Here is a 12,590-nt window from a genome sequence, read left to right as displayed (position 1 = left end):
GGGGCCCAGTCATGCCAATGACCCCTGGAGCTGCTCAATGAAAGTGATATCAGTACTGGAATATACCAGTTCCACCAAGCAGCCCTAGGATCCCAGGAGCTTCTAGTTAGCTGGAAAATTCAAAACATTTGTATTTCAGTTTGACTTGGACCACAATTCACACACAAATTTAAAAACAAAATCCTCTGAAGTAGGGAAGTCTGGCTTGGACCAGCTTGAATCCTAATACCTTATCTGTTTTCCTTTTTCCTCTTTTAAGCACAGCTGTGAATTGAGCAGAGGTTTCAGTGGGTAGTAGTCAGACACACTCCAGCTCTTTCCTGAGTTAATGCAGGTACATTACAACTTTGTAAAGTGCACAAAAAAACTGACATTTTCTCTCCCCAGCATGCATTAGTTGCCTGTATGGAAAGCAAACTACATATGCACGGCCCACTCACTCAACTTAGCTAGTCTCTCTGGTGTCCCTCACAATCCTCTAAGTAACTAAGTAACTTTGCATCCTTTGCAGAGTTTACCACCTCATTGCTCACTTCCCTTTCTAGTACAATAGTAAACCTATTAAACACAGGGCTGTGTATAAACCTCAAAGCCCATTTATGTTAACCCTTTGCCATCACTTTATGCATTATTGTACTGGGCATCACAGTGTGGTTGTGATATGAAAGGGGAGGCCCTATTCAATTCTGCTCTACTTTGGTTTTGGATCATGCCTGGACCATAAACACAAGTTTGTTACAGCCACATTTTTCAGCTTTCCCTCTTTCTCCATGAAGAATATTGAAGCTGGTGCTCTGCAAGTCCATTTTGGGGTCACATTAGCACCTGAAGCCATGAAGGAGCACACTGGGACTGGAAACAGGGGAGAGCAAGTGATGTCCCAGGGATGCACTGGGAAGGAGGTAGCCTCAGCAGCATCACCAACCTGGCTGTGCCTAGAGACCAACAGAGGAGCTGTGCCAAAGAGGCAGAGACAAAGCAAGGCCTTTCTCTATTGAACCATTGCTGGAAGTTGCCAGACTCAGTGCAGAGGGAAGGGCAATGGGGAGAGGCTGATCCCTGGAGAGAAAGTCAAGTTCAGAAAAGGTATGCTCTACTCTTTTCATATATTAGGTAGGGAAGAAAGTTCCCCCCTCATCAGCATGAGCAGGGCACTGGGCTTCTTGCTAGAGTGGATCAAGGATAGATTTACCCAAAACTGTAAGGTTGACGAGTCCAATATTTTTCCCATCGATGGCGCTATCATCCTCCACATTGACTGTGCATGCGTATTGGCCAGAATCTACCTCCTGGGTATTGTTGATAAAAATGGAAACATTAAAGTGCGGCACGGGGTGCACAAAACCAATCCGGTGCTTCAGGGATGTCTCCTCCACTTTTATAATTCCATTAATGTATGTCAATATCTGAAAGGGGAGAAGAGAGTACAATTACCTATGAGTCTTGCAGCCTTCAGAGGAAAGGAGTTATTACTGCATGCTCAAAAATGCACATCTACATTAGAATGGAGACATGGATAACATTTCAGTTCACACCCAGCAGGTGAGTTACTCCTTCCTGAGATGAATGGCGTTGTTCTCATCTCTCCAAACTATTGTCCCAGATTCTCTGCAGTCTCAGCACTCATTACATCTGGGACATTTCTGAAGTTGGGTCTATGGAGCAATATTGGCATTGCCATTTGCCTCCTTACCAGGTGCAGACAGAGTCCTTCCCTTGCCCCTAGTCAAAAATCTTTTCTTATTGCACAGAGAACAACGTTAAAAGAACTGCAGACCCACAAATATCAAGCCGTCAAGAGCTGGGGGAGTTTTCATAAAGGCTGCCTGTGCATGGCCTAGCTTATCTTCAGCTTGTGAATGTCCAGCACAAATCCTCAGATTTAAATTGTTGAAGAACTGCAGTAGAATAAACTTGATAATACAGATCAGGGGAGGGCTGTGTGGGTACGAGGTGTGCAGTTCAGTGACTGTTCACAGGAACCTCCTGTATTATCTCCAGTCAGTGACTGCAGCATAGACACCTACATAGATGTACTTGTGCTGGCTTTAACCTTGTTGGCTAGGAGACTGACAGCAGTGAAGCTGTGGCGGTATGTGTCCCCAGGGCCTGAGCTGGCTTGTACAAACTATGTTGAGGCCCCTGCAGCTGAGGTTTCACAGCTGTCAGCACCCAAGCTGCAACCATGCTGTGACTGCAAGATATACCAATGGAGTCTAGTGTCCAGGGTCCACTTTCCCTCAAGTCAGCTACAAGTGACATGTGGAGGGAAGTGCTTTGAAAGGAGACTCACCCATGAAGTGAGGTTTTTAGAACAAAACCAAGGCATTTTACAGCACTGAGAGGAAGCATCACTGACCCCTGTGATCTTCCAGCCTAGCGCGCTCTTTTGCCTATTCTAGCTGTTTCTCTCCCTCGCTAGAACTCTCCACTCCTCCTCCTCCTCCTCCTCTTCTCCCTGACGTGACAAGTCCCCTCCTGCCCTGTCTCTGACTAGGAGAATCTGCCTTCTGGTTCTTCCTCATAATATAATGAGCCATTGCCATTGTCAGTAGTTTGGTTAGCTTGTTAAATATCATGTCCTACTGAAAAACCCTGATAAAGGTTCGCTGTGTATGCGGGGTATCCTTATACACTAACTGAAAATGAGTAGATAGATCCCAAGTGATGGGATGCATATGAGCTCATCTAATAACAGACTGGCTCTGTCTACATTCATTTTTGCAACACTGAGCTTCCAGCAGTTGCAAATCTCCACAGTTCCCCTCCCCTTCCATCTGGAAGGAGGGATTTAGTCTTCTTGGACTCCTACTAGAGTGGTTTAGCCAATGGATGGAGACACACGTGTTACAATGAACACAAGGCATTTTGGAGAGTGACGGACTCTGTTTTTAGGACTCCCGAGGGAAGGGATGCCAACCCAAGGCAATTTTCTTACTGACAATCTGCAAATGTTTTACTGACGACCACATTTTTGTGACACGTTTTACATAATGAAAATTTGACACTTAAGCCAGACCCTGGGCAAAGGCCAGATTCAAATTTAGGGGTTTAACATCAACCATAGTAAAAAAGTTGGATTGCCAATCAAAAACTTGCAGATTATGAGGGTTTTTAAAAAGGCTTGGATTAGCAACTCTGCTTGACTGCAGCAATATTTTTTACATCATGCTTCCCTAAATGCAGGAACCAGGTCCCCCTAATCACCTACACACCCTTTCACACCCAACCACACCCTGCATCATGCTGCTTCCTAGCCCACCACCCAGCTGTACCTCCCTCCAACCCCCCAAAGAAGGACTACTGTCTGCTTACTTGTGACCCAACAGTGTAACAGGCAAGTGATGGGATGCAACAGCAGCAGCACATGGCTGGGGTGGGGGCAAGGGGTTTACAGAGGCTCCTGTGGGTTACAAAGCCCTGAGAGAATGCTCTGTGCAGAGTACTGAGTTCCCACTTGGATACTAGGAGGAGCTGCTCTGCCTGTCCTTCAACACTGTGCCTCCAGCTTACTTCTGGTTAGAAACCTTCAAACAAGCTCCCAGTTGCTTAGATTTTTTTTATTTTTTTTTTTAAAATGGAGGGCTCCATTTTTATTTTATTTATTTATTTTTTACAGACTTTATGGACATGTGGTTTTAGCCTTGTTTTTTTATAGACTGCCCTAATGTCCTCTCTGAGTCATGAGCAGATGCCCTTATTTTAGCCTGAAAATTCTGAAAAGGTTTCCAACTGGTAGAAGATAGCACCTCCAGACCTTGCACTGTGTAGGTCACAGAATTAAGTCCAGGGCAAGAAGGCAGGAGACCCCAAGTTTTAATCCAACCTTTACTGCTCACTAGCCTTTAATGGCACTCAAACATTTTAGTGGGTACCCTGAGACATAAGAAGGCAACTCAACACTATAGAGAGGCTGGGAGGCTGAACAACTAGTCTGAAGCGAGAGCACCAAGATGAGAAGACAGGTCTCTGCAGTAGGCATGTCTACTGATATCTGTCAGTAGGTTTCCAGGCCAATGCCTACCTTCCCTATGATCTTGTATGCACTGGAGAAGACATCCAGCTGCATTTTCAGTGAGTTTTACCCTGACAACATCCAAGGGTGCCCACAGAAGACCCATTTGCTGCATCACATTTGCCCTTGTGACTACCCTCAGGCTTCCCAAAGCTGGTGAGGTATGAGCTTCAGTCAGCTGTTCCCTCAGCTAGCAGCTCTCCAGAACCCAACAGGAGGACAAAGGATTCATGTGGTGGAAGTGGCAGCTCAGGCTCTTTTTAAAACTCTGCTGCTAGCTACCAGCACCCACTCACAGCCTACTGTCATCTCTTAAGCATTTCCCTTTGCTGTTGGCCTCACTGCTAAGATCACCGAGGGCCCTGTAACTCCCCCTAGGCTCTCTTTTGCTAGGTTCCCACTTTCCTCTTGTCCAAGCAAGACATTTACCTGCAATCGACTGGCTCCAGGTCTTTCGAAGACCCATAAGATATAGGGTTTCTTCTGAGAGCTGCTCTTATACCAGACTGGCAGCACCACCTGCTGTCCTTGAACTGAAGAGACAGAGACGTTTCCTACATGCATTTCCAGCAGTGCTGATGAGAGACCTGAAAAAAGAGAGAGAGAGAATCAGCATGCTAGGGCCCAATGCCTATTCCTGCTATGAACAAAAGGTAGCACCAAATACAAGATCCCATTGATATACACCAAAACCCCAAGTTCTCTGAGGTACTAGGGGTAAAATAAGGGGCATGGCATGTACATCTGCAATACATCATGACATAGAACTGGCAACTGGTACTTCACAGTGCAATGGCATTTTTAACCTGAGGCTCTCACAGTGTGGGACGGACTATGCAAGTGTCTTTAGGGCCTCCTGTTAGAAGTCAGGGCAGCAGATAAGCTAAATTGCCCCCAGCTGATTCCAGTTACCTGAGGAGGCCAGGCTGCCAGCAGCCCACTTCCAGCTGGCCTCAGTTACCAGAATTTGCATGGTTCCCTCCACTCTTTCAGTGCCCAGAAGACTAGTCAACAGGACAGATACCTCTGTCTAGCCCTGGGCTTCCAAATCCTTGTTTCTGGTTCCTGACTAGTTGTTGCTCGTTCCCTGGGTCCCGCTTCCTGGTTTCTGCCTGTTGGATCCTAGTTACAGACTCCAGCCCAGACCCCCAACCATCTTGTTCCTAACTTCAGTCCAGACCCCTATCTTCTGCCAGCTACTTCCTGGCCTGTGACTTTAGTTTGGTGATGGCCCACATCCTGTTCCTTACAGCTGTGGCTGCCTGCTCTAGCTCCTCCAGAAAGTGACTCTGGTCTGGATCCCTCTGCTCCGGATCCCCCTGGCTCATGGCCAGAGGTGCATCTGGACAGCTCTGTGCCTGGAGCAACTATGTGATGCCTGAGACAGAACTGGCTGCCACAGTGCTGATGGCAGTGGCACGATCAGCTGCAGCTATTTTTGTAGCCCATACAAAGGTGTACCTGTGGCTGGTGCCCCAATCACACCCTCTTCATTGTGATACTAATTGTGGTTCCACCCAGGGCGACTGGCTGCATCTTGGTCCTTTACAGACCCTGGCCTCCTGATGGCCCGCACCTGATCTCCTGAGTCATGGCTAGTTTGGACCATCTGTTTTTGATCCCTTGGGTTGTGGCTCTCTAGGGTCAAGCACTGACTCCCTGGGTCCCAGCTGTATCCATGAAACCTCCATTGTCAGAAGTTGTATTGGAGTTGTCCTGCGCAAAGTGTGCATATGTACACACACACGCGCGCGCGAAGATGCACATCAACCAGAACAAGAAAAAAAGCAAAAGTCTGCTTTCTGGAAAGCAGCAAGCAAAATCCAGAAAGGTAGGACTTGGGGCCGGTGTTTAAGAGCTGCAAACCAATTTTATTTTGTATCCCTCTGATTTACAAGCAGCTTGTTTCTAACACTTGATGCTGTGGGTGGAGACCTGCACAAACAATTCCTTTTAAAAATAAACCCCAAACCCAGCTTGCAGGAGACTAGTTTAATAACCAACCATGGGAATCATGAAGCTGTGAGCATGTCACTAATCTCTCTTAGGTACTTACATGACCCCTATTACCATAGTAACTGAGCATCTTACAAGTCTTACTGTCTTTATCCTCATAGAACCCCGAGCAAGGAGGCAGAGCTATTATTCCAGGATTGCAGATGGGGAACTGAGGCACAAAGAAATGAAGCACCCAGGGTCCAACAAGGGCTCAGGGTATAGAAGGGCACTAAAATCAGGTCTCCAATGAGAAGCTTTCCAGGACTCTCTCTGATTATGGGCACCAGATCCGACAGCAGGACACCAGACTCAAGCAGCAGCAGCAAGGTGTGTAGGTGCCCAGGGCAGTTTTTGGCAGGTATTTAGTGACATCAAAACCAAAAAAAGGTGGTTTTGCACCAGCTCATCTGGAGCTAGTGAAAACCAGATCAGATGCTAAGGCAAATACCTATAATATTTCAAAGGCAGTTTCAAGCAAAATCATTGAGCTTCTAAGTTCATCACCTGGTTGTGATGAAGAGTCACTGAACTCTGAGCTGTTTGCAGCTGTGCTAATGCTGCTGAAGGTCAAGTTCAGATTCCCTTCACAACCATCCCTCTTGGATTCCCTTTCAAGACAAGCTCATGTTTTCCAGAAGTCAAAGGTGTCATGGGACTTGTCCTGGTACCAGCCCTGAGGGGTCAACCCATGGGCTGGGTCCCCCAAAGATCACCTCATCCTGGAACCTTTCTCTTTGCTTTCTGAGTCTTTAGAGGGCACTTGTGTTACATTTAAGCTTTTCTTGGTAACTGTAAAGACAAGGAACTTTCAAAATTGAAAGCTGAGATTCTTCCTTAAACGTAATTCCAGAAGCTGCCACTTTTGCGCTCTTAGCTACGTCTGCTGAGAGAAATGTGCAGGCATAGCTGAGCTAGCTGATCTCTAGTTCACCGGATAGTGGCAGGACCACTATCAGTGGCAGGACTGCTACTAGGACCACTACCACTACTACCAGTAGCACTACCAATAGTGGCAGGACTTCAGCTGGGGATGGAAAAGCCTGCCTGGGACCACAGGGACACCCTCCAGGGGCTTATCCATGCTGAAGTCTGTGCTACCATTTTTCATTGTTCTTGATCAAAGCCAGCTCAGCTACACCTGCATATGCTGTGATCACACCAGACTACAACATGGGCACAGCCTAAGAAAAGCAAAACTAAAAATGGCAAGAGCTGCTGACACTGGACTAAGGCAGTTTTAACATCTCCAGCTGAGTGCATTTTTATCCTTTTATGATAGTGAAGAGGAAAAAGTCCAAATGGAGCGAAAGTGAAACATTTGACAGGACAGCTTGTACTTTGTCAGTGTGGGCTGTGATCAGAGGACAAATCCTTCAGCAGAAAAGACTTGGGTAAGTATTTTTACTCTCACTGATAGTCAGAACTAGCTGTAACTGTCTCCTGGTTTAATGTTTTAATTGTAGCAGCTCCAACGGAAACATTTGAGAGAGAAACTAATGACTCTTGAAAGTGATGAGCCAGATTTTAACCATGCAGATTTGCACACAGAAGCCGAAGGGTGAAGCATCAACTGAGATCTGACTGGCTGAGATTATTTTTCATCTTTCTGACATTTCAATACCACAGAATATGCCAAAGAAAAAGGAGACTTGCCCACAAGGTGAGGGGGAGTTAATATACATCCTTCAGGCTTTTCTCACTGCCATTTTCATAGTCCAAATTCCATAAATAGCCTGACTGAAACGTTTGTGATTTATTAACAGGTGGCTCTGGATATAGGACCTAGTGACCAGAAACAAATTGTCCAGTGAAGTTTAATGCACCAGCTCCTTTGGGATTTCTTTAGAAATGGTGATAATCTGTGTTTACGTGTGCCAGCAGTAATAAAGCTGGAAGGGTGGGTTCCTTCCAGTAGCGTCGCTCCAATCAAACAGAACTTTTTTGCTGCAGCGTGCATGTTGGCAGGGTTGCCAGCTAGATGCAATAGATTTCTGTTACAGGGTCCTCAAGGCAAGGTACAGCCTTTAGTACATCACCAAGTACATTGCTTGATAAAAAGAAGTAACCCCATCTGTGACTAAAGGTTTTACAGTCAGACTTACCTCCATCTGGTATGTCACTCACTGTATGGGCATCACAATTCAGAGGGGCCCATAAAGAACTCTTGTGTGGAGCAGGGAAAGATGGGGTTAAGACTGAGAGAATATTTCATAGACATTAGGGCTGGAAGGGACCTTGGAAAATCATCGAGCCCAGCCCCCCACCCAAAGGGCAGGGAGTCAGCTGGGGTCATAGGATCCCAGCAAGATAAGCATCCAATTTGCTCTTGAAGGTGTTCAATGTAGGTGCTTGAACCATCTCCGCTGGCAGACTGTTCCAGACTTTGGGGGCTCAGACAGTAAAGAAATTCTTCCTTATGTCCAGCCTGAAATGGTCTCGCAGTAGTTTATGACCATTCGACCTCGTCATCCCTTGGGGCGCTCTGGTGAACAGACGTTCCCCCAGATCCTGGTGGTCACCCCTGATAAACTTAGAGGTGGCCATCAGATCACCCCTGAGCCTGTGCTTTTCCAAGCTAAAGAGCCCCATGGCTCTCAGCCTGTCGTCGTAAGGTGTGTTTTCCTGACCTCTGATCATGCGCGTGGCTCTCCTCTGGACTCTCTCAAGCTTCTCCACATCCTTTTTGAATTGCGGAGCCCAAAACTGGATGCAGTACTCCAGCTGCGGCCTCACCAAGGCCGAGTACAGGGGGAGAAGGACATCCTGGGATTTGCTTGAGAAACATCTATGGATGCAAGCCAGCGTTTTGGTCACTTTACTAGTCGCAGCATCACACTGCAGGCTCATGTTCATCTTGTGGTCAATGATGACCCCCAAGTCTCTTTCTTCTGTAGTGCTAGCAAGCATAGCACTGCCAAGCCTATAAGGATGCTGCAGGTTTTTTCCCCGCCCCCCAAGGTGGAGAACCTTGCATTTTTCAGTGTTAAACACCATCAGGTTCTCATCCGCCCATTTGCTGAGCCTGTCCAGGTCAGCCTGGATCACCCGCCTATCTTCTGGCATGGATGCTTTGCCCCAAAGTTTGGTGTCATCGGCGAACTTGGCCAGTCCACTCCTGACTCCAATGTCCACATCATTAATGAAGATGTTGAACAGTATGGGTCCAAGGACAGAGCCTTGGGGGACCCCACTGGTCACCAGGCACCATGGCGATTGACTTCAATCAATTACTACCCTCTGGGTCCAACCATGGAGCCAATTTCCCAGCCAGTGGATCATGGTGGCCCCAAGGCCACAATTGGCTGGTTTTCCCAAGAGGTGATCATGGGATACCAGATCGAAAGCTTTTTTGAAGTCAAGATATGACATCAATCTCATCTCCCTTGTCCAGCTGATAGGTCACCTGGTCGTAGAAGGAAATGAGATTGGTCAAGCAAGACCTACCCACAACAAACCCATGCTGGCTATCCCTTAGGATGTTGGCCTGGGCCAGTTCATTAAGGATGGCCTCTTTAATAAACTTTTCTAAGATCTTCCCCAGGATAGAAGTCAGGCTGATGGGCCTGTAGTTTGCCGGATCCACTCTCCTCCCTTTCTTGAAGATCGGCACCACATTGGCTTTCTTTCAGTCTTTGGGCCCTACACCAGAGTGCCAGGAGTTTTCAGAGATCCGTGCCAGGGGCTGGGCTACGATGCTCGCCAGCTCCTTGAGTACCCTGGGGTGTAGATTGTCAGGGCCCGCTGACTTGAAGGTATCCAGCTTCTCAAGGTGTTCCTTCACGAGGTCGGCATTGATGGAGGGCAGGGGATCTCCCCCACCCGGACCTCCCTGTCTTGTAGTGGGCATGGGCGTCCCATAGGACTGATGAAAGATCGATGCAAAGTACCCATTTAATAGGTTGGCTTTTTCCTGGGTGTCAGTTGCCCCATCTGGTTCAGCAGGGGTCAAATGTTGCCCTTGCTTTTCCTCCAGCTCCCCACTTATCTGAAAAAGGACTTTTTATTGTCCTTGATGCTCGAAGCTAGTTGGACTTCAGTTGCAGGCTTGGCTTTCCTGGTTTGCTCCCTGCAGGACCAGACTGGACCAGTGTAGAATAATCCTCCTTGGAGATGAATACCATCCTCCATCCTTTGTAGGCCTTTCTTTTTAGCCTCAGGAGGTCTGCTAGGTCCCTGGAGAGTGAGGGGGGCTGCTGTGCCCTCTTGCTGCCTTTTCTCCAAGATGGAATAGACTTAGCTTGTGCATTGAGGATTGCTCCCTTGAGGAGCAACCACTCTTCTTGAACTCCCCTCTCCCTGGGGTCATGGTCCCTTAGGGTCTGACTGACAAGCCTCCTGAGCTTGTCAAAGTTGGCTTTCCTAAAATCAAGGACTTCCATGCTGCTGACTGACTTGCCAGCTTTACGGCGGATGGTGAAGATGATCAGCTCATGGTCATGCACTGCCTGAACTGGGGAAGAGGTGTCCTTGTGGCTGGATTTTCCATGTCTTGTGGGCACTTTCATCTGATACCGTCAGTCCTGGCTACAGAAGTACCTGCAGAAGTGCAGTCTGCATTGCATGTGGCAGAGATTTGCAGCCACCTGTAAATGTGTCCCAAGATCCTGGGTACTTTAGCCTGCATGAAGCTGTATGCTCCTGCAACTAGACTGCACCTGTGGGAGCAGCTAGTCTGCTTCCAGCACCTGGCCAGCTCACAACGAGCTTGACTGCATCACTGCCCAGTACTGCAATGCAGAAACACCTATAAGGACTCTAGGCAGGGGAGGGCCTTCGAATGGAGCCTTCTGGCAACATGAGAGTGCCTATGGCTGCAAATATGCATTGCCTGTGTGCCATCATAAATGATTTTATGGAGGCACAAATTAAAAGCAAACAAACATCCGTGCCCTTTGTCATGTCACAAATGCTCAAATTTGGACCATGACAAAACTAGCATAATTGTGTGCCACTGTTTTGTGACAGACATTTCTTTAAGGATCCTCATGCAGGTGCTCCCTTGGTCCAACCCTGCATGGCCTTGGAGTTCCTGGGGTGCACAGGATCAGGACCCTGAAGTCCCAGAGCCTGCTTGGTGTTCCTCCGTTTGTACAGGCATGCCATGACTTGGAATCCCTCTGCAAGTGGGGGAACCCTGGGAAAGCTATAAAATGTAGAGAAAGGGGTCTGGAAAGTGTGGTTTGGAAGCCTCTGAGTAGGTGTGACAAAGACTACACCGCAAGTCTGCTTCTCACCCTTTGTGCAGCACTTCCATTTCAAGCCATAAATCCCGTGCGAGTCAGAGACCAGACTCTGTTTCGATTGGGGATTGGATGAAGCCAGCTTTAGAAAGTTCCAATATTCCCCTCTGCTGCATATTGGAGGACACAGCAAATTGCAGAATATCTGTTTGCTACTTGTCTTCCTAGTGGTTTTATTGCAGGTGGCATTGGGACACCCTCTGTATTGCAGTTAGCTGCTTGGATTTCCCCAATCCTGTTATGGTCCCTCTGGAGGAATCCCAGGAAATTGCTTAGAAGTGGGGGAGTTTGGGAGACTTGGAAGTGCAAAAAGGTATTTCCAGAACTGCGAGGGGGTGTCTGTGCCCTCAAGTACTTTTTATAGTCCCCCAGCTCATAGACAAGCCAGGGTTGCCCAGTTCAGTACTGGTGCCTGGGTTCTGTCATGCTTCGGCAAATGAAATCTAATACCTTAAAATTGGCTCAAGAAAGGACTTGAGCATCTCAGGGGCCCAGAGGACATTTACTGCTCAACCTCTTTATATCACTCAACCAATATTTAAGACACTGGGTAACTCTTGAACACTTCTGCTGGCATGTTCAGGGGCTGCATTTACGCTTTCTAATTGTCCCCCTTGGAAATCTGGGTTTCTATGTTTCCAGGTGTACCCCGAGTGTCATCCCAGCCCCTGGGACAATGAGCAATGTCTGTTTCACCCAATTAAGCCTTCATCTATGGCATGTGTTATGGGCTGTTTGTATGGAGACAAGGGAGACTGAACAGAATCTGGCTGCCCAACCAGCATACACCACAGTGGGCCAAAGACCACCAATGCCTTTGCAAACTCCTATCACCTGCCTGCCCTCAGTGACACTTCCAAAAGTCATTCCCGCCTCTCATCCTTTCCCTTTCAGGCTTAGCACTGTTCAGAGAAGTATTGTCACTGAGCTTCCCAGGCTCTGGAGCCCTTCTCATTCACTAATCACCTCCAAGCCTGAACTCATTAAAGTATTGAGACATGCATTCAGGAACCTGCTGCACTGGGGCCCTCAAGCCTGGGCATATATTTGGTTTAAACCCCACACTAGGCTTTGGCTTGGGATGCCACCGAATCCCTCTTGGTCAAGGCTGTCAGTGAGGGAACACACATATTTGGAGCCACTTAGCTTGATGCTCATTTTTCTTTGCATTTAAAATCTCCCTGCACACAGTTAGCAAAACCTAGATCTGCCTCCTGTATGGACCTGACAGTGATCACAGCAAGAGGACATGGAGATACAAGAACCAAGATGGCTTCCTGACTTGCCTCAAAAAGAACAAAACGTCTTGGTGATATTTTTGCACTCTGGAGAAATGT

General features: G+C 47.6%; 1 protein-coding gene across 1 annotated transcript in view; it reads right to left on the bottom strand.

The window, feature by feature from the left end:
* Window positions 1–12,590, bottom strand: part of ESAM (endothelial cell adhesion molecule) — a 100,027-nt gene that overhangs the window by 17,227 nt on the left and 70,210 nt on the right. Inside the window, exons 2-3 of the mRNA XM_090027750.1 lie at window positions 4,445–4,602; window positions 1,193–1,406 (exon numbers count right to left, since the gene is read on the bottom strand). Of these exons, the coding sequence (XP_089883876.1) occupies window positions 1,193–1,406; window positions 4,445–4,602 (372 nt within the window). The remainder of the gene's footprint in view (window positions 1–1,192; window positions 1,407–4,444; window positions 4,603–12,590) is intronic.

Source organism: Crocodylus siamensis, chromosome 14, assembly GCF_052110815.1.
Source record: "Crocodylus siamensis isolate JL-2025a chromosome 14, ASM5211081v1, whole genome shotgun sequence".
NCBI classification, from domain to species: Eukaryota; Metazoa; Chordata; order Crocodylia; family Crocodylidae; genus Crocodylus; species Crocodylus siamensis.
Note: the sequence above shows the minus strand (reverse complement) of the source record. Positions and strands in the feature narration are given on the sequence as shown.